The 26,686-nt window shown below is 41.5% G+C and overlaps 1 protein-coding gene across 2 annotated transcripts in view; it reads right to left on the minus strand.

Moving 5' to 3' along the window:
* The window catches only part of APPBP2 (amyloid beta precursor protein binding protein 2), a 133,591-nt gene that overhangs the window by 54,346 nt on the left and 52,559 nt on the right, over positions 1-26,686 (minus strand). Inside the window, exon 1 of one of the 2 annotated variants that reach the window (XM_086360504.1) lies at positions 6,031-6,425. The exons of the other annotated variant lie outside the window; for it this stretch is intronic. Within the exon in view, the coding sequence (XP_086216630.1) occupies positions 6,031-6,168 (138 nt within the window). The 5' untranslated portion in view covers positions 6,169-6,425. Of the gene's footprint in view, positions 1-6,030; positions 6,426-26,686 lie in introns of those variants that run through there. 2 annotated transcript variants of the gene reach the window in all.

Here is a 26,686-nt window from a genome sequence, read left to right on the forward strand (position 1 = left end):
GTGAGGAGGAATTACTGGGGTATACGGTGTGTGTATACACGCACACGCACACTTTATAGTAGACAATGTGAGTTTTCCAAAATGGTATATCAATTAACACTTCCACTAACAGTTTATGAGAGTTCTGATTGCTCCATATCCTTACCAACACTTCTTTTTCATTTAGTCATTCTGAAGAGAGTATAGTAGAACAGCAATTGCCCTGAAGACAAAATGAGGTTGAGCATCTTTCCAAAATGTTTCACTGGACCTTTGAATGTCCTCTTTTTGGATGTCTATTGAAATTATTTTCTCATTTAAAAGAATTAGCTATTTCTTGTTTATTTCTAGTCTTTTAGATGCAAGATGAATCTTTTATGAGATACTATGTGCTGCAAATATTTCCTCCCACTCTGTGGCTTCGCTTTTCACTCTTTTAATGGTATCTTTTAATAAACAGATGTTCTTAATCTTAAAATAGGCCAATATACCAAATTACCTTTTACATTTAGCTCATTTTTTGTATCCTATTTATTATATTTTTGCTGACACAGTGAACACTTTTTCCTAAAACACTGTTTTCCACATTTAGATCAGCAATCCACCAAAAATGGTAATTGTGTATAAGATCATGATCTTTCTCCCTCTACATGGATATCCAACGAACCAACACTATTTATTTGATCTTCCTTTCCCCATTGTACCACTATGTCACCTTTGTCATAAACCAGGTGACAGTACATGTGTCAGTCTGTTACTGGACTGAACTCTTCCACTGGGCTATTTGTCTATTTATATGGCAATCCCATATTATCCTATCTGTTACAGCTCCATATGATGGTGTAAGTTCTCCAGATTTCTTCTTCATGATTGACTTGGCTTGACATTGCACTTTAATTTGCATTTCATTTGTTGTTTATTAGCCATTCATATTTTCGTGTTCTGTGAGCTAGCTCTTCAGGTCTTCTGGAAATCAGCTGGTTGTACTTTATATACTGGTGAACATCAGATCTTTCTGTATTAGGAAATTCATTACCTGACAAATGTCATTTGCATCAATTCAGTTCAGTTCAGTTCCTCAATGTCTGACTCTTTGCGACCCCATGGACTGCAACACGCCAGGCCTCCCTGTCCATGACCAACTACTGGAGCTTGCTCAAACTCATGTCCTTTGAGTCGGTGATGCCATCCAACCATCTCATCCTCTGTCGTCCCCTTCTCCTCCCGCCTTCAATCTTTCCCAGCATCAGGGTCTTTTCAAATGAGTCAGCTCTCCGCATCAGGTGGCGGAAGTATTGCAGTTTCAGCTTCAACATCAGTCCTTCCAATAAACATTCAGGACTGATCTCCTTTAAGATGAACTGGTTGGATCTCCTTGCAGTCCAAGGGACTCTCAAGAATCTTCTCCAACACCACAGTTCAAAAGCATCAATTCTTCAGCGCTCAACTTTCTTTATAGTCCAACTCTCACATCTAAACACAACTACTTGAAAACCCATAGCTTTGACTCTAGGACTTTTGTTGGCAAAATAATGTCTCTGCTTTTTAATATGCTGTCTCTATGCTCATTTGCATAGTCTTTTTAAAAAAATGTGCTTTCAATTTCCCCCCTAATTTTTAATGTATTCAACAGAATCCATTTCTTTTTTTCATCCTGGGTTTTGGTTTCATGCTTAGAGAAGCCTTCGCTAAGCCAGGACAGTATTACAGCGTTGGCAAGATGAATAACAGAGGACTTCACATTCTACATTACTCATTTTTGTAACATTTGACACTTTTTAAATTTGTAAATTACTTTAAAAATAATTTCTTTAAAGAAGAATTTCAGTCATTCCCACTGTAAGATACTGACCCAGTAATTTATTTTGGTGCTTTTAAGATATCATTTGCCATATTTAAATCTTTAATTTGCTTGGAATTCATTTTGGTGTAAAGTGTTAAGTAGAGGTCCAACACTCCTCCCAGATAACCAGCTTCCTCCCAACTGTTTAAATACAGCATTGCCCTGTAACTTTAGTACATAAACAAATTCTTATATATGCTTTAGCTTCCATGTAGACTGTCTACTATGTCCTAGAAATCAATTTCCTTCTCTGCTCTTCTTTTTCCAATACTGTATTGTTTTAAAATAAATATGGTCTTCTAATATACTTGACTATCCTGAATGTTGTACATTTAACATTTTCCTTGGCTCATTTATTCTCAGGTAATTAATTCCTCCATGTAAGCATCATATTTAATAAGTTTCCTATACCTAGTAAAATCCTGAGATTCTGATTCAACTTGCAATAAATTCAAAGCTTAAACTGACATGAGCTGACAAATTTATAACACATTACCTTTCCATCCATATACAGGGTGTGGCTGCCGATTTATGTTCTTTTATGCCCCACTCCCACTAAAGTTTTTGCTATTTTTTTATTTATCTTTGGCCACACCATAGGGCTTGGAGATTCCCCAACCAGGGATCAAACCTTGGTCCTTGACTGTGAAAGTGCAGAATCCCAACTAATGGATCACCAGAGAATTTCCTGTTCTCAATTTATTAATCCTAAGAGCTTTCTAATGTGAAAAAACATTAACTCTTTGGTTGTCAAATATGTTGCAAGAAATTTTTTTGCAATTTGTTACCAGCCAATTTAAAAAGATTATGAGAATATTAGTTGAGAGTGAAGATAACTAAGAATAGAAATAAACACAAAAAATGAAGAAAAAATACAATTCTAATACTAAATCAGGAATTCATTCATATGTTTTTTAGCAGAAGACTTAAAATAATAATTTTTAAAACCCCCAAATTACTAAGTTAAAGACTGAAAACAAAAAATAAAACACATTACTGAGACACTTCACCTGGTCAAAAGTTAACTCTATGGCAAATTCTGTCACTGGAACAGGATACAAAACAGACCATTCAGCAGTTACAATAAAAAGATCACAAACTTCATCTTTGAGGAACCCAGACCTTCACTCTATTTGCTTTTACTTGGTATATAATTTCACAATTCTTTCTATTCGCTTTATCTACTTCTGTTCCCAAATCGTTGAGTGCCCTTAGCAAAACATCGATCTGAGTCAGAGACATTATTCAGTACTGTTTTATTGAACCATCTATATCTTCTGTCAATTTTTTAAAAAACATATACACCTTAGCAGCCATTCCAACTTCTGTTTAGCCTTTCTACATAAAAGCCGCCACTCCTGTCCCTTACTGCCAGCAAGCGATCTTATCCTAATTCCTTACAACCATTCTTCGCAATCTTACTTATGTTATACTTCATGTCTTTACCTCTTTCCATCTGATCTTAGAGGAAGAAGTAGTCTTCCCCAACTCCAATGTAAGACTGGTACCTTAATTTATGGATGGTGAAAGAAGGGGCAAAGCTCATTCAATTAGTGTCTCTATTCAGGGTCTCTGCTCCATAACTTATTTCCTGCCTCACTTGTATATTCAACCTCTCACTCTGTTTTGGTGTCTGTCATTCAGACAAGAAGTATATTTTAACATCTTCCATCCTTAAACTTTAACAACTTTCACATTTTACCCTTCTACAGATCATCCCTCTCTCTCCCTTCCCTTCTTAGGAGCAGTCAGCACACCTGCTTCTTCATCTCCTGTTTATTCCATAACCCCATTTTCTAAAGCTGCACCTGAAGCTACCGACAAAAACTAACCGAGTGACAGTGAACTACAGTGAATCAGGATGGGGGAATTTTTGATGCACAAACACTATAATTTTGTCTGTGACTATGCCTATTGATGGAAGTTGGGGCAACTGGAGGGATCTGATTATGGGTTCTCCTTGGAAACTATAAACTGGAGAAAACTGGAAACACTCAACAGTAAGCAAGAAAGCAAGGTAAAGAGAATACTGGGTATGCTGCTGCTGCTAAGTCGCTTCAGTCATGTCCGACTCTGTGCGACCCCATAGACGGCAGCCCACCAGGCTCCCCCATCCCTGGGATTCTCCAGGCAAAAACACTGGAGTGGGATGCCATTTCCTCCTCCAATGCATGAAAGTGAAAAGTGAAAGTGAAGTTGCTCAGCTGTGTCTGACTCCTAGCAACCCCATGGACTGCAGCCCACCAAGGCTCCTCCGTCCATGGGATTTTCCAGGCAAGAGTACTGGAGTGGGGTGCCACTGCTTTCTCCATACTGGATATGAGACCCTGACTAAATTACTTCACTTTCTCACTTATAAAACAAGTTAATACCCTAATTTAGGTTAATTGTGAGGCTTAAAATAACTGTGTAAGAGCACTTACAGTTTCAGGCATATGTTAAATACCTTCCTTTCCACATTCCCAACAGGCAGACAACTATTAAGGAATAAAAAGTGTACCCAAAAGACGCCATATTAAAACTCTGTGGGCTATATGAAACACAAAATGTGGCCAAAAGCACCATCTGTTCATTCACTATTAATAATGCTCAAATGAAAAGCTTCAATTAGAAATGAAAGTTACTAGAAAGATATCCAAGTACTTTGAAGAAATTCAACCAATGAATGTACTTTGATTAAATTTCCAATGATTTTCTCTAAAAAGTGTAAAAGGTTACAACATAGGATTTAATAAAATGGATACAGTTAGCATACACACAAAGTTGCAGTTTCCCAGGCTGGGAAAGAACTCTTAACTCATCCTTCCTGCGAGGAATACATTTTAAATACACAAAACTTCCTTAGACACACACAAAAGCAAATCAATGTATCAAAGGGATCTGGAATAAAGGGAGATTTTTCCTTAACCACCCCCCCCCCAAATAATAATATAAATGACCAAAATGAATATTCTCCAAATATCTAGGGGGTAAAAATTGTTAAACTGGTGTAAAGCAGCTGGATTTAGTAGATAGAATGTAGCAAGTCAGCAGCTTTCTGAAAAAATATTCTGGGGTGGAGAAAGCGGGCAATCTTCCCAGTGAAACAACTGCCATAAAACACCATATATATGTAAGAACATACACATCTGTTAAATCTTAGTTTACAATGTTCCAGCCAACTTACAAATCAAGAGGAAGTGTTTAGATCTAAAAAATAAATCATACTTTTACTTCTGGTCAAATTCTGCGTGGGTGGCTACTGGAGACGAGGAGATATCCACGCCGATTCAAGGCAAAGAGGACTGAATAATAAGGCCACTGTTCACATTCAAATGTGGGGGGAGAGGAAAAGGGAGGCTCCGAGTCCATAAAGTTCTCCTCCCTCTCTAAACACTGCAAGACTGTCCACGTCTAAAGACACTTACCCTTGAACCTCCTTGGAGACTGAACTTGGAGGCTTTTTGTTCAGATTTTTGAGGGGGAGCGATTTAGGAATGCTGCAAGATTACAACTTTCAACTACAGGAACATGATTTAAATTCTCAAGTGTTTTTTGTTTTTTTAAAAAGAAAGACTTTCTTCCTTTCAGGTAGTTTATCACCATTCTCGTATTAATAAAACCGCCTATTCAACCGCAAGGATCAATATAAACAAAAACCACAGCTTCAAAGGATACGCGAATAAGGCACACCATTACTTCCAATAATTCCCCAACTTCTTCCCAATGACCGACGAGAAAGGTGACACGAAGCAAGAAAAGAAAAATACTTGCAAAGGAGGGAGGCGAGAGGAGAAGGCAGAAAGGAGGGGGAAAGAGCAAAACAAAAGTCCAGCTGATGCTGACACTTAATTGGGGAAGAGAGGGCAGAAAATATTCCCGAAGTCACAGGCTGGAAGCCAAGGGCTGAGTGGGACAAGGGCGCAATAGAGGAAGTCCAAGCAAAAGAGGCCTACCCCAAAGGGGCCCCGAGGTACGAGGGAACACCAAAAGCCGAGGGGGGAAAGTCTCACTGCGAAGAGGCATCCCATCCATCAAGGCACGAGAGTTTGAGACACAGAAGATAGCAGATGGAGCGTTTCTACACCGGACAGCCCGGCACCGCCCCAGAGGTCTCGGGGCGCCGATCCCACTACGAGGGGTGAGGGGTTAAACGCGGGGGTTCGCGGACGTGGAAGGGGGTGCGGCCCCAGGGGCTGCGGCGGGAAGAGCGGGTCCACGGCCCGTACCTTGTAGTACACGTCGAACTGGATGTTCTCCGGCAAGGAGCGGATGTCGCGGCGAGAGCGGATGTAGTTATCCACCACAGCGGAGATGGCGGTGTTATAGAGAGTCTCTGGGATCCACTCGAGCTCCACGGCCGCCATCTTCCTTCTCTCCGCCTCCTCCGCCTCCTCCGCCTCCTCCTCCCGAAGGCCCCCGCCTCCCTCCGTAGCGAACTCCTCAGCGGCCCCGGAGGATTCCGAGGGGCGGCGGCGGCGGCGGCCACGCGGGCACACGGCAGAAGGGCGCGGCCGCCCTGACTCCTCCCGGCTGAGCTGCGGGCGGCGGGCGCAGACCCTGCGGGGAGAGCTCGCCAGAGAAACGGGGCCAGCCGCGCCGAGGCCTCACATTCCGGGTCTGCGAGCACCCCGGGCTCCGTCCCAGCACCGAGCTCTGCAGGGGCGGGACTGCGCGCGCGCGGCGTCGTGACGTCAGCGCACGCCGACACGCCGGAGGGCAGGAATGCGGCAGGCGACTCGGGAAGGAAAGATCCCGCCCACGGGGAACAGAGTTTTTCCATGGGGACCGGGGCTGGGTGGTTGAGGGGGGACTTTTTTTCGCTGGGACGAGTTATGACAGGTTTTTACCAGCTGCTGCCGAGTCTCCAGCTTCATCTCTCCTTTCAGCCAGTCCTTCTTCGGGAGTTCTAGGACCTTTTCGAGGTGCAGGCAAAAGTTTGGATGATAATTATCAGTCCACTGAAGATCGCACGTTCAGAGAATTCACATTGCTCTGGAAACATTCCCTTCGGCTCCGGTTCCTAAATCGAGTTAGGAACCTTCGGCCTAGAACTAGGGATCAGGATGAAAGGGAGACTTGCGTTGTGTAACCATTTGCACTGTTTGAACTTTACTGTTTCTTTTTCCTCATGAAATTTACCGGGAAAAAAAAAAAAAAAACACAGAAAACAAAAAGAACCACTTTAGAAAAATCTGGTGGGGCGGTTAGCCTGATTATGGAATTACAAATAGTGGTGAGAGAAAAAGGGCTAAGTGTTGGCCGTGATATGACTTACTGGTAAAACAGAAAGGAAGATTTCAACTTTCTCCCGTAGTTCTAGTCCCAGCCTCAGGGGAGAAATAATTGAGAGTTGTTGTTACAGCGCTCTTCCATCCTCAGCCTGAACATCTGCTAACTTATGTAACTTAATTTCCCGTGTCTTAGATTTCAAGAACTTCATGCAACATCTTTCTGCTCTAGTTTAAGGAAATTGTCGTAATTAGTGACACTGTCGGTCTCATAGTCATGCTATAGCAATGTAAAACCTGAAAACAACGATGATAATAATGTGCTGACACTTAAGAGCTAAAAGAATTGGAAGTGGCTCTTCCAGTTCACCTCGGTATGTCAATGTTAAAAGGTTAAATAGTTTGGTAAGAAAGAAGGAAACAAACACACTTAGTCCTCTTCTCAGTCTACACCAGTATTTACTCTGTAATCAATGAACCGAGGAAAGCTGTGGTTGGCCTTAAATAGGGTTACCAGAAGTGGCAAGTAAAAGAATGCAAATACCCAGTTATTTTAATTTCATATCAACAATCAATTCTTACCTTAAGGTGCTAATTCCAGAATTGGAATCCATTTGCAGGCCCTTGTGAACTGGCTGAACAGAGGAGAAAGTGGTAAAACTAGGCCATTTTTGTTGCAGTCTGCCCTCAATTGAAGGAAGAAAGCCTTTCGGTTGTACTCTAGAAAATTAATGAGTCCCAGCAGAGCTGGTATTTGAACTCAATAATTATATAAATGCTGCCTTTCATATTTTGGATGATAGCATAGCATCTGAGTTTTCAATGGTCAAGGTCAGATCATGAAGGTGCTAAAGTGATGCTGATGACCTTGGACTTTATCTTAGAGATGATAGGGAATCCCTAAAAGATTGTAAGGTAGTAAAAGAATCAGATTTGTGTGTCAGCAAGAAGACAGTAATGATCTATGACCAGCAGAGCCAGAAGAAGATCTTGAATCATGCACTCCTGGCTACAGAAGGATAGAATACAGAGGAGGCCTGCTAAGCTGTCATGGCCACCTATACATTTGGGTGGACGAGGTCCTTTGTATCACAAGGTTATCCCCACAGTCCACCAAATCTCCTTTAAGCCTTGACTACTGGTAGCCTCAAATTTGGCAGAAAGCCTTCCACTCTACAGAGCTATATGAAACAGGAACTTGGTCCAAAAATCCTGAGAATTCTAAGAGGCAATACACATTGTAACTTTTTTTTTCTTCTTTGGCTGAACCCTGCAGAATGTGGACTCTTAATTCCCCAGCCAGGGGTTGAACCCATGCCCTCTGTGTTGGAAGCCCCAAATCTTAACCACTGTACAGCTAGAGAAGACTCTGTAACCCTTTTTAACTTGCAGTATCTCCCTTCATTGAGATGTTGGAGGGGGCGTCCAAGTACCTTGCTTTTGAATCTGATTGGCTTATATCTGCTTCAATAAATGGAGTACAGCAGAAGTGATGCTAGGCCAGAAAAGGCCACATAGAGTCTACCTTCTTCTCTGGAATACTCCTGGATTCCTGAGCCAGCTTGTAAAAAGATGAACTACTCTGAGGCAACTGTTCTCTGAGTAAGCCCAAGCCACATGGAGAGGCTACATGTAAGCACTCCTGGTCAACAGTCCCAGCTGAATGCAGCCTTTGAGTCATCCCTGTTCAGGTATCAGTTGTTTCCGTGAAGAAACCTCCACATGATTTGTCAATCCTAAGACGTGAGTTGGGCTTCCCTCATAGCTCAGCTGATAAAGAATCTGCCTGCAATGGAGGAGACCTGGACTCCATTCCTGGGTCAGGAAGATCCCCTGGAGATGGAAATGGCAACCCACTTGAGTATTCTTGCATGGAGATTCCCAGGGACAGAAGAGCCTGGTCGGCTACAGTCCACGGGGTTGCAAGAGTTGGACATAGCTGAGCAACTAAACCACCACCACCAAGACATTTGTGTTACCCTCTGCCTTTCCTGTGGAGAAGGCAATGGCACCCCACTCCAGTACTCTTGCCTGGAAAATCCCATGGACGGAGGAGCCTGGTAGGCTGCAGTCCATGAGGTCGCTAAGAGTCAGACACAACTGAAGCGACTTAGCAGCTGCAGCAGCAGCAGCCTTTCCTGTGGAAAATTCTGAAAGATGTGGGAATACCAGACCACCTGAACTGCCTCTTGAGAAACCTATATGCAGGTTAGGAAGCAACAGTTAGAACTGGACATGGAACAACAGACTGGTTCCAAATAGGAAAAGGAGTATGTCAAGGCTGTATATTGTCACTCTGCTTATTTAACTTATATGCAGAGTACATCATGAGAAACGCTGGGCTGGAAGAAGCACAAGCTGGAGTCAAGATTGCCGGGAGAAATAAAAGTAACCTCAGATATGCAGATGACACCACCCTTATGGCAGAACTAAAGAGCCTCTTGATGAAAGTGAAAGAGGAGAGTGAAAAGTTGGCTTAAAGCTCAACATTCAGAAAACTAAGACCATGGCATCCAGTCCCATCACTTCATGGCAAATAGATGGGGAAACAGTGGAAACAGTGGCTGACTTATTTTTCTGGGCTCCAAAATCACTGCAGATGGTGACTGCAGCCATGAAATTAAAAGATGCTTGCTCCTTGGAAGGAAAGTTATTACCAACCTAGACAGCATATTGAAAAGCAGAGACATTACTTTGCCAACAAAGGTCCGTTTCGTCAAGGATATGGTTTTTCCAGTGGTCATGTATGGATGTGACAGTTGGACTATAAAGAAAGCTGAGTGCTGAAGAATTGATGCTTTTGAACTGTGGTGTTGGAGAAGATTCTTGAGAGTCCCTTGGACTTCAAGGAGATCCAACCAGTCCATCCTAAAGGAGATCAGTCCTGAATGTTTATTGGAAGGACTGATGTTGAAGCTGAAACTGCAATACTTTGGCCACCTGATGCGGAGAGCTGACTCATTTGAAAAGACCCTGATGCTGGGAAAGATTGAAGGCGGGAGGAGAAGGGGACGACAGAGGATGAGATGGTTGGATGGCATCACTGACACAATGGACATGGGTTTGGGTGGACTCCGGGAGTTGGTGATGGACAGGGAAGCCTGGCGTGCTGTGGTTCATGGGGTCTCAAAGAGTCGGACACGACTGAGCGACTGAACTGAACACCCTTTCCAGTCTTTCCAGATGAGGGTCCAAGCATCAGTAAGCTAAGTGAGACAAGTGTCCTTGCTCTGCTCTGAAATCCTGACCCACAGAAACATAATAAGATGGTTCTTCATTTATATCACTAAGGTTGTAGTGGTTATGCCACAGCAGGTCACTGGAACACCCCATTCCAATCCCCTATAGTTCCCAGGAACCCATCACTTAATAGACTTCATAATCAACCTATTCCCTCCCAGAACTATACATTACTAAACATATGAATTCATTCATGAGAATGAGACAATTCATATCCTGTGTTGGACAATTTTCTTAATTTTATGACAATGGCTATGCTGCTGCTGCTGCTGCTAAGTTGCTTCAGTCATGTCCGACTCCATGCAACCCCATAGACAGCAGCCCACCAGGCTCTCCCATCCCTGGGATTCTCCAGGCAAGAACACTGGAGTGGGTTGCCATTTCCTTCTCCAGTGCAGGAAGGTGAAAAGTGAAAGTGAAGTCACTTAGTCGTGCCCCACTCTTAGCGACCCCATGGACTGGAGCCTACCAGGCTCCTCCGTCCATGGGATTTTCCAGGCAAGAGTACTGGAGTGGGGTGCCATTGCCTTCTCCGATGGCTATGCTACACTGCCTATAAGAGTGAACCGCCTAACCGTAGGTATCAGAATGGAGAGAAGGAATTTTTCCTTTTTTTTTTTAGATTATTTATTTTTGGGTGCGCTGGGTCTTCGTTGCTGCATGCAGGCTTTCTCTGGTTACGGCCAGCAGGGGCGGTCTCCAGTTGCGGTGTGTGGGCTTCTTGTTGCCTTGGCTTAGCATTGCGGAGCACTGCTCTAGGTTCGCAAGTCCAGTAGTTGTGGCTCGTGGGCTCTAGAGCACTGGCTCAGTAGTTGTGGCACATGGGCTTTGTTGCTCCGTGGCATGTGGTATCTTCCCGGACCAGGCATTGCACCTGTGTCCTCTGCATTGGCAGGTGAATTCTTAATCACTCAACCACCAGGGAAGCCTGAGATAATGACTCTTGTGCTAAATTTGTAGAGGCTTTTTCAGAGACCTTCAAGTCTTAATTCCACATAGTCAACACCCATCAACCACAGACCAACAATCACATGGCCCTCATAAATAGTCATCAAGACACACCTATGGCATCACACATCACCGAGGCAAAATGACTGGATCCTATAACTTGCAACCACCAAAGAACAGAGCAAGGCTTTCCAACAAGTTATCATCACTTGGGGACACAATGCAGGTAGGAAATTCTGCCCCGTTCTCATCTTTTAGTACCATTACCCGTATCTGCAGAAAACTCAAAAGCTTTTTTCTGTACATGTTCATGGTTACGATCCATCTTGTCTGGACTTCTTTAAATTCATCCTGCTTGCTACATGTGGCTTCTTGTCTCCAAAATTAATCCAAACTGCTACTTGCTAGGATGCTCCCCCAATCTTGTTCTCTACTGTCTTCATTAATATTGACCCTAAGACCAATAGCAAATATAATCTATCATTTGCCAGTCCTTATTTTGAGGAAGCTCCCTTAAAACCTACCCTGCACAAAGTCTACCTACTTACCCTGACAATCAAAAGTAGAGAATCACATGTTGATGTTTGGCAGAAACCTACCCAATATTGTAAAGCAATTATTTTTCAATTAAAAATGAATCAATTTAATTATTAAAAAAATTAAATGTAAAAAGAAAGGAAGTATAGAGTCAGCATAGATGGTCTGAGTGGTTTTGTATTTTGCTGCTAATGCTGGTCCAATACAGAATAAATGTTTAAGGGTCATTCTTGAAAAGACAGGCATATAATCCATAATCACAATACAATGTGAGAAACACTGTGATAGGGTTTCCTTGGGATGTTATAAGAGTAGTAAGGAGATAATGAGTTGGTTTTGGATGTAATATCTACATAAAAGTTCTAAAACAGGTCAATTAAAGCATTTTCAGTTGCAGTGAAGTTCATAGGATAATAACAAACAGATTTACTTGAGCAATTATAGGTGAGTTCATTTCACCTTGACACTATACCTCCAATTTCTAGGAAATTTTCTAATTATCAGAATGTTTAACATACATGCAAAAATTTGAAACAGAGTTATGGTTCTTTATCTGAAACAGTAAAAAGTTTAACTTTTTCAATAAGATAGAAAATAGGAACAAATTAAACTATATGCAAAGTGATATAGTCATGTAACCACCTCATGTAGCCATCTGATATGGGTATTAGCCTACCTAAGTGCATTCCAACCACATCCAACTCCTCACCAAACTGTTTAGTCCAAATATACAAATGATACAGATTTTTAACTTAAGAAGACAAAATATGTGGTGAGATCATCTACTGAGCTTAACAACATACTGAGAGATTGGGTCCAGTTTTGAATTTTTTAAGGATGAGGTTTCTATATTATACACAGGCAGACTTGGGATAGGTTTCAAGACTGGGGGAAAAACCTGATAATTTTTGAAGATAGTCAAGTATGAGAGAGTAAAAAGAGTATATCAAAAGAGAAGAAGAATGTATAATTCAAGAGAAAAGGAAAATTGAAAGATCACAATTATAAACTGCCATGTAACATCCTTTATAATGATATGTTACAATTTAATTATATCATGTGTGGATGCCATCTCCCCAGCAGGCCTGTAAGCTTCTTGAGGACTAGACAATATCGTGTGTTTCAGATACCAAGTCTACTGAAGACAGAGGGTGAGCATTCAGTAATTATATTAATAAATGAATAGGTCTTCCTACTTCTCTTTTGGAGGGAAAAAACACAGAGTTCACTGCTTCCAAAAATTTACTTCCTTTAAACTCATACTTTGAAAAGCACATACTTTAAAATAGTTAATTTTTCCTTTTAAAAAAATGTTGTGAAATATACAAAACATTAAACTTAACTATTAACCATTTTAATGTACAATGTCTTGGCAATAAGTACACTAAGATTATTTTGCAACCATCAACATTGTCCATCCAGAACTTTTTCATCCTCTCAAAAACTCTGTACCATTAAACAATAATCCCCCAATTTCCTCCTCTTCTCAGCCCCTGGTAACTTCTAATCTGCTTTCTGTCTCTATGAGTTCACATATTCTAGATACCTCATATAGGTGGAATCATACAATTTTTGTCCTTTTGTGTCTGGCTTATTTCATTTAGCATGTTTTCAAGGTTCATCCATGTTGTAGCTTGTATCAGAATTCATTTCCTTTTTAAGGTTAAATAACACTCAATTGTATGTATATACCACATTTGTTTATCCATTCATTAGTTCATAGACATCTGGGTTGTTTTCACACTTTGGCAATTATGAATAATGCTATGAACAGAGTATACAAACATCTGTTTGAGTCATTGTTTTCAATTCTTTTGGGTGTATACCTAGGAGTAGAATTGCTGGATCATATGGTAATTCTCCCCTTCATGGATCACTGCCTTGTCGTGGCCCTTGCATAACTCGGTGAAGCTATGAGCCATGCTGTACAGAGCCATCCAAGACGGACGGGTCATGGCGGAGAGTTCTGACCAGATGTGGTCCACTGGAGGAGGGAATGGCAAACCACTCCAGGATTCTTGCCGCCAGAACCCCATGAACAGTATAAAAAGGCAAAAAGATATGACACCAAAAGATGAGCCCCCCAGGATGGAAGGTGTCCAATAGGCTACTGGGGAGGAGTGGAGGGCGATTAATAGCTCCAGAATGAATGAGGCAGCTGGGCCAAAGCGGAAACGACACTCAGTTGTGGATGTGTCTGGTGGTGAAAGTAAAATCCCATGCTCTAAAGAACAATATTTCATAGGAACCTGGAATGTTAAGTCCACGAATCAAGGTAAATTGGTCATGGTCAAGCAGGAGATGGCAAGTGTAAACATCGACATTTTAGGAATCAGTGAACTAAAATGGACAGTAATGGGTGAATTTAATTCAGATGACCGTTATATCTACTACTGTGGGCAAGAATCCCTTAGAAGAAATGAGTAGCCCTCATAATCAAGTCCAAAATGCAGTACTTGGGTGCAACCTCAAAAACAACAGAATGATCTCAGTAATATCAAAGGTACATTTCAGCAAGAAGGGGAAGGTTAAAGGATGGAAATGGCAAGGACCTAACAGAAGCAGAAGAGATTAAGACATGGTAAGAAAACACAGAAGAACTGTACAAAAAAGATCTTGATGACCTGAAAACCATGATGGTGTGATCACTCACCTAGAGTCAGACATCCTGGAATGTAAAGTCAAATGGGCCTTAGGAAGCATTACTACCAACAAAACTAGTGGAGGTGATGGAATTCCAGCTGAACTACTTAAATCCTAAAAGATGATGCTGTTAAAGTGCTGCACTCAATGTGTCAGCAAATTTGGAAAACCCAGCAGTGGCCATAGGACTGGAAAACGCCAGTTTTCATCCCAATTCCAAAGAAGAGGAGTTCAAAAGAATGTTCAAACTACCAGGCACTTGTGCTCACTTCCCATGCTATTAAGGTTATGCTCAAAATCCTTCAAGCTAGGCTTCAGCAGTACTTGAATTGACAACTTGCAGATGTACAAGCTGGGTTTAGAAAAGGCAGAGGAATCAGAGATCAAATTACCAATATTTGTTAGATCATAGAGAAAGCAAGGGAATTCCAGAAAAACATCTACTTCTGTTTCATTGACTACACAAAAGCCTTTGACTGTGTGTTTCACAACAAACTGTGGACAATTTTTAGAGATGGGAATACCAGACCATCTTACCTGTTTCCTGAGAAACTACATGCTGGTCAAGAAGCAACAGTTATAACCTTACATGGAACTACTGACTGGTTCCAAATTGGGAAAGGAGTACAAAAAGGCGGTATATTGTCACCCTGCTTATTTAATTTATATGCTAAATGCCAGGCTGGATGAGTTACAAGCTGGAATCAAGATTGATGGGAGAATATCAACAACCTCAGCTATACAGATAAAACCACTCTACTGGCAGAAAGCAAAGAACTAAAGAGCCTCTTGATGAGGGTAAAAGAGGAGAGTGAAAAAGCTGGCTTAAAACTCAACGTTCAAAAAACTAAGATCCTACATCCAGTCCCATCACTTTATGGCAAATATGAGGGGGAAAAGTGGAAGCAGTGACAGATTTTCTCTTCCTGGAGAGATCCCAGAAGCATTGCAGCCATGAAATTAGAAGTTGCTTGCTTCTTGAAAGGAAAGTGATGACAAACCTAGGCAGTGTATTAAAAAGCAGAGGCATTATGTTGCCAGCAAAAGTCCATATAGTCAAAGCTATGGTTTTTCCAGTAGTCATGTATGGATGTGAGAGTTGGACCATAAAGAAAGCTGAGTGCTGAAGAATTGATGCTTTCGAATTGTGATGCTGGAGAAGACTCTTGAGAGTCCCTTGGACAGCAAGGAGATCAAACCAGTCAATTCTAGAGGAAATCAATTCTGCATATTCATTGAAAGGATTGATGCTGAAGCTGAAGCTCCAATATTTTGGCCACCTACCAATGGCACCCCTCTCCAGTACTCTTGCCTGGAAAATCCCATGGGTGGAGGAGCCTGGTAGGCTGCTGTCCATGGGGTCGCTAAGGGTCGGACACGACTGAGTGACTTCACTTTCACTTTTCACTTTCATGCATTGGAGAAGGAAATGGCAGCCCACTCCAGTGTTCTTGCCTGGAGAATCCCAGGGACGGGGGAGCCTGGTGGGCTGCCGTCTATGGGGTCGCAGAGAGTCGGACACAACTGAAGCGACTTGGCGGCAGCAGCAATGTGAATAGCCCACTCATTGGAAAAGACACTCATGCTGGGAAAGACTGAAGGCAAATGGAGAAGAGGGCAGCAGAGGATGAGGTGGTTGGATAGCATCACAGATTCAATGGACACGAACTTGGGCAAACTCCAGGAGACAGTGAGGGACGCCTGGCATGCTGCAGTCCAAGGGGTCGCAAAGAGTCGAACATGACTTAGCGACTAAACAACAACAACATGGTAATTCTATTTTAAACAAATATTTATTTGTTTGGCTGCTTTTAAGTCTTATTAATAGTGTGTCATGCGCGATCTTTCATTGCAGCGCACAGACTCTCTAGTTGTGGTGCTTGAACTTAGGTGCTCTGCAGCATGTAGGAGCTTAGTTCCCTGATCAGGGATCAAACCTGGATCCCCTGCATTGCTAGGTGAATTCCTAAGCCTGGACCTGCACAAGGGTTCCAATTTTCCCACATCTTCACTCTTGTTATTTTCCACTTTTGATAGTCATCCTAATGAGTGTAGGAACATCTTTATACATATATCTATTTAAATAGGTGAGGAAACATCTATAAATTAACGTGCAATTTGTACTTTTTTAAGGCTCTAGATATGTATTGCCTAAACACTGTTTCCAACATAACTTTATTGTCTTCAGCTGTATATTTAATACACTGTCTTCTTGAATTGGGCTAGCTGATCACTGTGTTGTGAATTTTTGTGAAATACAAAAATGTTTTAATACCAGTTCACACTCATTGAATATTAAATAGGTAGCTGAAAACTTTCACCACCAAACCCCTGCATGGATCCCAGAGTAAAAATGAAATATTTAAGGGGGCTTCAGTACAGAGGGTCTCCTTTTCTTTTTATTTATTCTTTATTTTTGGCCATGTTGCTCGGCTTGTGGAATCTTCCCTATCAGGGGTCGAACCCAGGCCCTCGGCCCTCCCTCGGTCGAACCCAGTGGGAGCACAGAACCCTAACTACTGGGTGAGTGCGTGCTCAGTCGCCTTAGTCATGTCTGACTCTTTGCGACCCCATGGAGTGCAGCCCGCCAGGCTCCTCTGTCCGTGGGATTTTCCAGGCAAGAATACTGGAGCATGTTGCCATGCCCTTCTCCAGGGGATCTTCCCAACCCAGGGATTGAATCCGTGTCTCCTGTGTCTCTTGTATACAGGCGGATTCTTTACTGTTGAGCCACACCAGGGAAGCCCCCCTAACCACTGGACCACCAGGAAATTTCCCAGAGGGTCTGCATTCATAAGTTGCATCCAGAAAGGGAGTAAGAACACAGAGTAGGAACTGCGGTTTGATAGACCCAGGGAGATGGGTCTTAGAGAACATCACAGGGCACCCCAGCCTGACATGGGAGCAGCATGTTGTCATTCAGTCCCTCAGTCGTGTCCGACTCTTTGTGACCTCTGGGCAACCCAAGAGTTGCTCAGAACAACAGAATGATTCTTTGTACCCAAGAGCCTGGAACAGCCTCCCAGAACTGGCCACTGGCAGCCTGTGACACAAAGGGGTAGACAATTCCACTGTAGCAGAGAGGGCCCATGAAGGAAGAGAGAGAGAAGTCTGAGACCCAAAAGTAGTGATGGGCATGGACTATCTTGCAAAGGCTGATCACTAGCAGGATAAAACAGCTCCAACTGTTTTTTGGTCCTTGGATCACATGACTCAATATTAAAATGCCAAGGGCAGAAAGTCATACTGGCTAACTTGGGTCACGTGTCCAACTTCGGTCAGAGGGGGACAAGGCAATACATATGACTGTTCATCAAGATTACGTCAAGTAGGAAACCAGTAATTATGTGAGAAAGTAGTATCAGATGAAAATACCAAAAGATGAGGTCAGAGATATCTGGCAAGCAAAAACTACAGATGTCTAAGTGAAGTCACCAAGTAGATTTACCCTTCAAAGATATAATAAGCTTTGGAAAATGGCAACTTTATTAAGGCATAATTTGTATACAATAGAAGTGAAATATCTTAAGTTGATGACTTTTGACAAAGGTACACATGTATGTAACCACCACTCCCAAAAAGTGTACATTTTCATCTCCCCAGAAGTTCCTTGATGCCCCATTTGCAGTCAGTCTCTCCAACTGTTCCACTCCTGGAACCCATTGATATGATCTTCTCGTACTATTGATTAGTTCTGTTTTAGAATTTCTTATAAATGGAATAATAATCTAATATTTTAAATTTTTCATTTTATTTCTTACTAGCTTAACTATAAGCTTTTTTAAATTACTTTTTTAGTGTTTCCTCTAAGGCTAATATTATTATTTTTTTAAAGATTGATTGATTTATTTGGTGGTGCCAGGTCTTAGTTGCAGCACGCAGGATCTTTCAGCTGTGGCATGTGGGATCTAGTTCCTTGACCAGGGATTGAACCTGGGCCCTCTGCCTTGGGAGTGCAGAGTCTTAGGCCCTGGACCACCAAGGAAGTGCCTAATAATATATATTCTTAACTTATCAATCTATTTAGAGTCAATACTATAGTTCTCCACACTTCCCACTTTGAACTTTCCATTCAGTCCTTATCCCTACTTATCTGACACTTCCTACTTCACAATGAAGCAACTTTACAATAAAAATTTACCAATAAATTCACCTGCTCTTTTATACTGAATCTGATTGTTGTCATATCCTTCCCTGGGACACTTATTATAGGCCCATCCTTACATTTATTTTGTTCTGTTTGTAACAGTTATTGTCTTTTAAGCAAATTTAAAAAAAGAAAACAGTCTTTTATATTTTCCTGCTTACTTACAACTCCTGACACTCTTATCTTCCTTCCTGTAGATTTGACTATCTGGAAAGTATTTAATACTCTATTAATTTACATTCCTGCCAGTAGTAGCAGTGACTTTCCTGTATACAAACTATAGCAAGTTAGGAAATAAAATGGAAAGAAAGATTATAAAACCACGGAAAACATAAACTACTGAATAAAGATTAAGAATAAAGAATAAGAACAGGACTTCCCTGGTGGTACAGTGGTTAAGAATCCATCTGCCAGTGCAGGGGACGTGGGTTCCACCCCTGGTCTGGGAGGATTCCCTGTGTCTGGGAGCAACTAAGTCCATGTGCCACAACTACTAAGCCTATGCTCTTGAGCCTAGGAGGCACAGCTACTGAAGCCTGCAAGCCCGAGCCTGCCCTCCGCAGCCAGAGAAGCCACCGCAATTGGGAAACCTGTGCACAGCAGCCAGAGTGTAGCACTCCACTCGCCGCAACTAGAGAAACCCAAGCAAAGCAATGCAGACCCAGCATAACTAAAAAGTAAATTAATAGATTGGTTAATTAGTTTTAAAAAATAATATATTCTTTATTCATTAAAATGTATAACTTACATAACTGTAAAGTTAATAAGAAATATTAATGGCCTATGTCAGAAAAGCCGCAAAACAATAAAGATGCAAAAGAGGCTTTTAATGAAAGGAAGGACATGTTTTATTCCCAGAGAGAAAGATGGTCATGTAGAGATGTGATTTCTACTTTGTTCTCAACAATTCTATGTCATTTTTGTGGTCAATATAACATATATACTGGAATTTACCTTTAAAAAGAATTCATGTATTAATTACTGGTATATCTGATTTTGCTCCAGCAATCAAGTTTTACATTTTCCTTCATATATTCTTATTTTCTTTCTTTTCTCTGTGACTTTGGCTATATAGGTTTTTAAAAAATGTACTGTTATTTTTCCAGCACTGAATTCTATTTCCATACTTCCAGTGGCAAACTTTGTCTTTTATTAAAAAAAAAAAAACAGTTTTTATTTTCTGATTATAAAAGTAAGACATACCCGTGAAAGAAAACTTGGAATAAATAGGAAACTAGGAAAAATTTTACTGTAATTCTACCATGCAGAGATAACCACTGTTAATATCTTTAAACTTGTTTTGTCTTGAAATTACTTTTTTCCCTAAAAGCAAAGCACACTTCCTGTAACAATTTCAAGTAACACAGAGGCACCATAGTTGACATCTTTTATTTTGTCTTGTCCAGTATCTATTCCTTCTTCTTCTGATAACAATACCCTGATTTTGGGGAGGGGACCTATATCTCCCCCACTTTCAGTTCATGTGTTTCAGATGGTACTGATCCAGCCCCTCAGCTCTAAGGGCTGGTACAAGACCCAGGTTTGATCAGAGTGATAATGACCCAGGCAAGCTGACACAAAATAATCCTGCAGCTTTGGTTGAAATTGCATATCGGGAAAAAGAGTTTCTTTTCTACTGTGCCTCACATCTAACAAGCAGAATATGATGACAGAGATGCTATGTGACTTCAAGGGACACAGTTTCTACTCTGCCCTCTCCCTCTTGAGTCAGCCATTCAGGGGGAAGCCAGTCACCGTGTTGTGTGGATACCCAAGCAGCCTTGTGGAAAGGACCCTGAAGAAAGGAACTGAGGCATCAGCCATGTGAGTGAGTCACCTTGGGAAGGAATGCTCCCGCCTCAGTTGAGCTTTCAGAGGACTGTCCCTGCACCTCACCGCTTGGCTGAATCTTCATGTGAGATCCTGAGCTCCCAGCACAGCTCAACTAAGCTGCTCCTGACCCACAGAAACCTTGAGAGATCATAAATATTTATTGTTCTTTTAAGCCATGAAGTTTAAGGGTAATTTGTTATGTGGCAATAGATAACTAATACAAGATTGGTTTAGGAATATAGAGCTAAGCCAGTCAGAATGTGGCATTCCCAGTAAGCTTTATTGATTTAGGAATAGGCAATTTACTAAACTGTCTGAATTAAACCAAAGGGATGGGCTTCCTTTTTTAAAAAACAAAGAAAAAAGGAAAACAAAACAGCTGGGTAAGCCACTCTCTTCCACTGACCATAGACATGAAAATCCATATTCAGATTGTAGTTGGCAGCCATCTTGTTGTCATAAAAGCCAACTTTAGGATAAATACAATATTTCATGCAAAGATGGGCTCAATAAAGGACAGAAATGGTATGGACCTAACAGAAGCAGAAGATATTAAGAAGAGATGGCAAGAATACACAGAAGAACTGTACAAAAAAGATCTTCACGACCCAGATAATCACGATGGTGTGATCACTCACCTAGAGCCAGACATCTGGAATGTGAAGTCAAGTGGGCCTTAGAAAGCATCACTACGAACAAAGCTAGTGGAGGTGATGGAATTCCAGTTGAGCTATTCCAAATCCTGAAAGATGATGCTGTGAAAGTGTTGCACTCAATATGCCAGCAAATTTGGAAAACTCAGCAGTGGCCACAGGACTGGAAAAGGTCAGTTTTCATTGCAATCCCAAAGAAAGGCAATGCCAAAGAATGCTCAAACTACCGCACAATTGCACTCATCTCACACACTAGTAAAGTAATGCTCAAAATTCTCCAAGCCAGGCTTCAGCAATATGAACCGTGAACTTCCTGATGTTCAAGCTGGTTTTAGAAAAGGCAGAGGAACCAGAGATCAAATTGCCAACATCTGCTGGATCATGGAAAAAGCAAGAGAGTTCCAGAAAAGCATCTGTTTCTGCTTTATAGACTACGCCAAAGCCTTTGACTGTGTGGTTCACAATAAACTGTGGAAAATTCTGCAAGAGATGGGAATACCAGACCACCTGATCTACCTCTTGAGAAATTTGTATGCAGGTCAGGAAGCAATAGTTAGAACTAGACATGGAACAACAGACTGGTTCCAAATAGGAAAAGGAGTTCGTCAAGGCTGTATATTGTCACCCTGTTTATTTAACTTATATGCAGAGAACATCATGAGAAACGCTGGACTGGAAGAAACATAAGCTGGAATCAAGATTGCTGGGAGAAATAGCAATAACCTCAGATATGCAGATGACATCACCCTTATGGCAGAAAGTGAAGAGGAACTAAAAAGCCTCTTGATGAAAGTGAAAGTGGAGAGTGAAAAAGTTGGCTTAAAGCTCAACATTCAGAAAATGAAGATCATGGCATCTGGTCCCATCACTTCATGGAAAATAGATGGGGAAACAGTGGAAACAGTGTCAGACTTTATTTTTCTGGGCTTCAAAATCACTACAGATGATGACTGCAGCCATGAAATTAAAAGACGCTTACTCCTTGGAAGGAAAGTTATGACCAACCTAGATAGCATATTGAAAAGCAGAGACATTACTTTGCCAACAAAGGTTCGTCTAGTCAAGGCTATGGTTTTTCCTGTGGTCATGTATGGATGTGAGAGTTGGACTGTGAAGAAGGCTGAGCGCCGGAGAATTGATGCTTTTGAAGTGTGGTGTTGGAGAAGACTCTTGAGAGTCCCTTGGACTGCAAAGAGATCCAACCAGTCCATTCTGAAGGAGATCAGCCCTGGGATTTCTTTGGAAGGAATGATACTAAAGCTGAAACTCCAGTACTTTGGCCACCTCATGCGAAGAGTTGATTCATTGGAAAAGACTCTGATGCTGGGAGGGATTGGGGGCAAGAGGAGAAGGGGACGACAGAGGATGAGATGGCTGGATGGCATCACTGACTCGATGGACGTGAGTCTGAGTGAACTCCGGGAGTTAGTGATGGACAGGGAGGCCTGGTGTGCTGTGATTCATGGGGTCGCAAGGAGTCGGAAATGACTGAGTGACTGATCTGATCTGATCTGATCTGTGGATGGCAAATCAGATAGACCATATAATTTGGGTCTTTGATAAAATTATTGAGCTACAGAAACAAATAACCATAAACTCCACCTTAACTTGATTTCTTTATTTTTAAAATATTTATTTATTTGGTTGCACCGCGTCTTAGCCTCGGCAGGCAGGATCTTTGAGCTTCAGTTGCATCATGTGGGCTCTTAGCTGCTGCATGTTAGGATCTAGTGCCCTGACTAGGGATCAAACCTGGGCTCCCTGCATTGGGAGTGCACAGTCTTAGACACTGGGCTATCAAGGAAGTCCCCCCCCCTTAAATTTAGTCTTCCAGTTATATGAGCCCATGCATTTCCTTATCATTTTAGTCATAAAAGCCATCCTTTGGTTAGCACGTGCTTTGAAATGAACATCTCCCTTTACTTTCAAGGTTTCTTAGTCATCTTGTTTGAGGTGCCTCCTTAGGTGGTGTTTTTTCTTTTCTCAACCTGTCTTTGCCTTTGGAAGAATTTATTATGTTTGTTTTTATAGTGATTAGTTACATATTTGTTTCTTATTCTGACTCGTGCATTCTATGTATTTTCTTTTATTCTTGAGTAATTTTGAAGTCCTATATCAGAGGTTGCAAATGATATAGCTTTATATCCAACCCACAGATGTGGTTGGGATGTTTGTCTCACAGGGTATTTAACTTTTTTTGAATCTGGAAAATCTGGATTTTTTTTATTCAGAAATTGAAATATTTTTCTAGCCACACTTGAACAATCAGGTCTGTAACATGGGGTCCCTAGCCTTATGTGGCAACAATCGCCTGGAACTGAATGGCGGCTGGACCCCCTAGAGGAGGTGTGTCCCCTCTGGTCCGCTAGAGTCCTTATGTTGTGTTCTTTTTCCAAACTGGTGAGCGAATTGCATTTTATATTTATAATCTTTGCTTTTACTATTGTTTTCTTGTGGTAGAATATGCTCCTGTTTGCATGGTGCTGTCAGTTTTATTGAAGACCTAAGGACTGTTGTTATGGACTGAATTGTTTCCCTATCCCCAAAATTCATCTGATGGAGTCTTAACCGCCGCCTCCCCCCACCTCTGAAATGATGGTATTTGGAGATGATGCCTTTGGAGATAATCAGGTTTAGATGAAGTCATGAGATTGGGGCTTTCTTGATGGGATTAGTGTCCTTATAAGAAAAGAAGAAAAAAAAAAGATAGGGACTTCACTGGTGGTCCAGTGGTTAAGACTACATGCTCCTAATGCAGGGCACCTGGGTTCAATCCCTGGCCAGGGAACTAGGTCCCACACGCCACAACTAAAGATCCTGCATGCCACAACAAAGACCTGGCACAGCCAAATAAAGTAATTTTTTTAAAAAAGGAGAGATACCCCAGAGCCCTCCCACCTGACTGCAATCCCTGCCTTCTTCACAATATGAGGATACATCAAGAAGACAGCTGTCTACAAGTCAGGAAGACTGCTCTCACAGAACCTGATGATGCTGGCACCCTGATCTCAGACTTCCAGCCTCTAGAACCATAAGGAAATACATTTCTGTTGTTTAAGCCAACCAGTCTATGGCATTTCTTCATGTCAGCTCAAGCTAACTATAGTATACTGTTTTCAAACAAAAAGAAGTAAGAATGTCTACTTCTATATTACCTCTCTGGCCCCTGTGGACATTTGGGTTTGCAATTTCTGTTTAAATCCTTTTCTGTTTTACTTGTGGTGGCCCACAATCTGTTAAGAATTATGATCTGATCCAATATTTTTATGACCATCAAGATCCGTTATCTATAATTTTGCTGCTCTACCCAGGATAGTTGGAACAAGATTTCATTCCCCACTACCTTATGCCTCCACTTTTATTGTGATTTAGTTCAAGATTGTTATTACTTTTTCTTATTTTGTCTCTTCAGTTTTAAGATCTCTTCTGAAGAATTCGATTAAATTTCAAAATCACTTTATCAATGATGATTTATACTTAACTGTCAGCTTCATTGGTTTTTTGGCTTATCATGGTTTCTAATAAATCATGCTTCCCTTTTACGATGTTTTTATCGTGATTTGTGTTTTATTTTGCTGCAATCCTTCCTCAAGGGAGAAAGAAATCTCTATTGATAGATGGTCTGCACTCCCTCAGAACACGTGTCAGTCACTCTTTCCACCAAGGAAGGCCTCCTGCTCCAAGGCTACATCATCCTGTTGCAGGCTTTACCCTGGGAGGAGAGCCCTGGGCATGGAGCAGGCCCACAAGTGAACACCCTCCCAGAGCGAGAAAGTAAGGGAAGTGCCCGAGTCTTGAGGAATTCCACTGATGTGATTTGATTGAGCCTTTTTTTTTTTTAATTTTTTCTTTCTCTGTTTGTTGTAGTTGACAAAAATTAGTCGAATTTCAGGCAGTTAATCTGACTGCCAAAGTAAATTGCCATGTCAGAGGGAGCCAGGTATAGCAGTCTGGAATCATGATCCTCTTCCCTTACAATAGCCAATGCTGGACTTCCCTGGTGGTCCAGTGGTTAAAAATCCACCTGCCAATGCAGGAGACACCGGTTCGACCCTTGGTCCCAGAAGATCCCACATGCCGTGGGATTTAAGCCCGTGTGCCACAAATACTGAGCCTGCGTGCCACGGCTCCTGAATGAAGCTCGAGGGGTCCTTAACAAGAGAAGCCACCACAATGAGAGGCCCGTGCACCACAAGTAGAGAAAGCCCCTGCACAACAATGAAGACCCAGGCAGCCAAAAATAAATAAAACAAAAACCAGCTAATGTGCTCCATTGGCACTCTGCATCTACTGTTGAAGATGAGAAAGCATGGAAAGTTATGAGTTTCTTTTACCTTTGTAATACAGAAGAGCCACCAGGATTCACTTGGCATCATCTTTAATTCCTTTCTTTCTCACACCCCACATCCTACCCACTGAGAAATCTCATTGGTCCTGCCTTTAAAATAATTAAAATCTGATCACTTTTACCATGTCTATTGCAACCACCCCAGTTTAAGCCTCTATCATCTCTCATCTGGATGACTGAGATAGTCTCCTAAAACAATCATACTGCATTCACTCAAAGTAAAAACAAAATTCCTCACATTGGCCACCGTGACTCCATATGATCTGAAGCTCCCTCCACCCCATCTCACCGCCATGACCTGATCTCCTACTGTTTTCCTCCTCATTCTATTCCAGCCACAGTGGTCACCTTGCTCTACTGTTCTCTCTTCCTGGAACACTCTTCCCACAAATAATTTCACTGTTAACTCTCTTGCCTTCTTTAAGTCTTCGCTCGAATGATGCCTTTCAAATGAGACTTTCCCTAATCACCCTAAATAATGTTGTAAGTAGCCCTCCAATCCATTTGCTTCTGATCCTCTCCATTATCTGCTTAGCACTTACCATCTTCCAACATACTAGTAATTATTATGTTGATTACCTCTCCTCCTGCTGGAATGTAAGTTATACAAGTGTGGAGATTTTGCCTGTTGTGTTCACGGTTTTATCTCCAATGTCTAGAAGAGTACTCAACACACACAATTAGGTGCTCAATGAATATTTGTTGAATATAATGAGTCATATACATTTAAAAAAATTTATTATTTGTTTTAATCTTTGGCGTACCGAGTGGCATGTGGATCTTATTTCCCAGATCAGGGATCAAACCCAGGCCTTCCGCATTGGAAGTGCAGACTCTTAACCACTGGACCACCAGGGAAGTCCCTATACTTTTTTAGATTAAAATTTTTTTCATGGAACTCTGCTCAATGTTATGTGGCAGCCTGGAGGGGAGGGGAGTTTGGGGGAGATCTGATACATGTATATGCATGGCTGAGTCCCTTCGCCATTTACCTGAAACTATCACAACATTAATCAGCTATCCCCCAGTGCAAAATAAAAAGTTTTAAAAATAAATAAAATAAGAATTTTATCATGTGATTTAAAAAAAAACAGAAAACAAAAACATAATAAATTGCCACTTATACATTATCCAGCTACAATTATTATTGACATTTTGCAATATTGTTGAGTACACTATATTTAGATGTGGCTTATCTTTCAGTAACCTAAAATAAAGACGATATCTGCTAACATTTTTCCCCAAATTAATCTGTGGGAAAGCCTTATTTTTCATTCTAAAATGAGATAATCCTAAACTCTAAAA

Source organism: Bos grunniens, chromosome 19, assembly GCF_055505025.1.
Source record: "Bos grunniens cultivar Pamir isolate PY7600 chromosome 19, Bosgru_T2T1.0, whole genome shotgun sequence".
Lineage (NCBI taxonomy): Eukaryota > Metazoa > Chordata > Mammalia > Artiodactyla > Bovidae > Bos > Bos grunniens.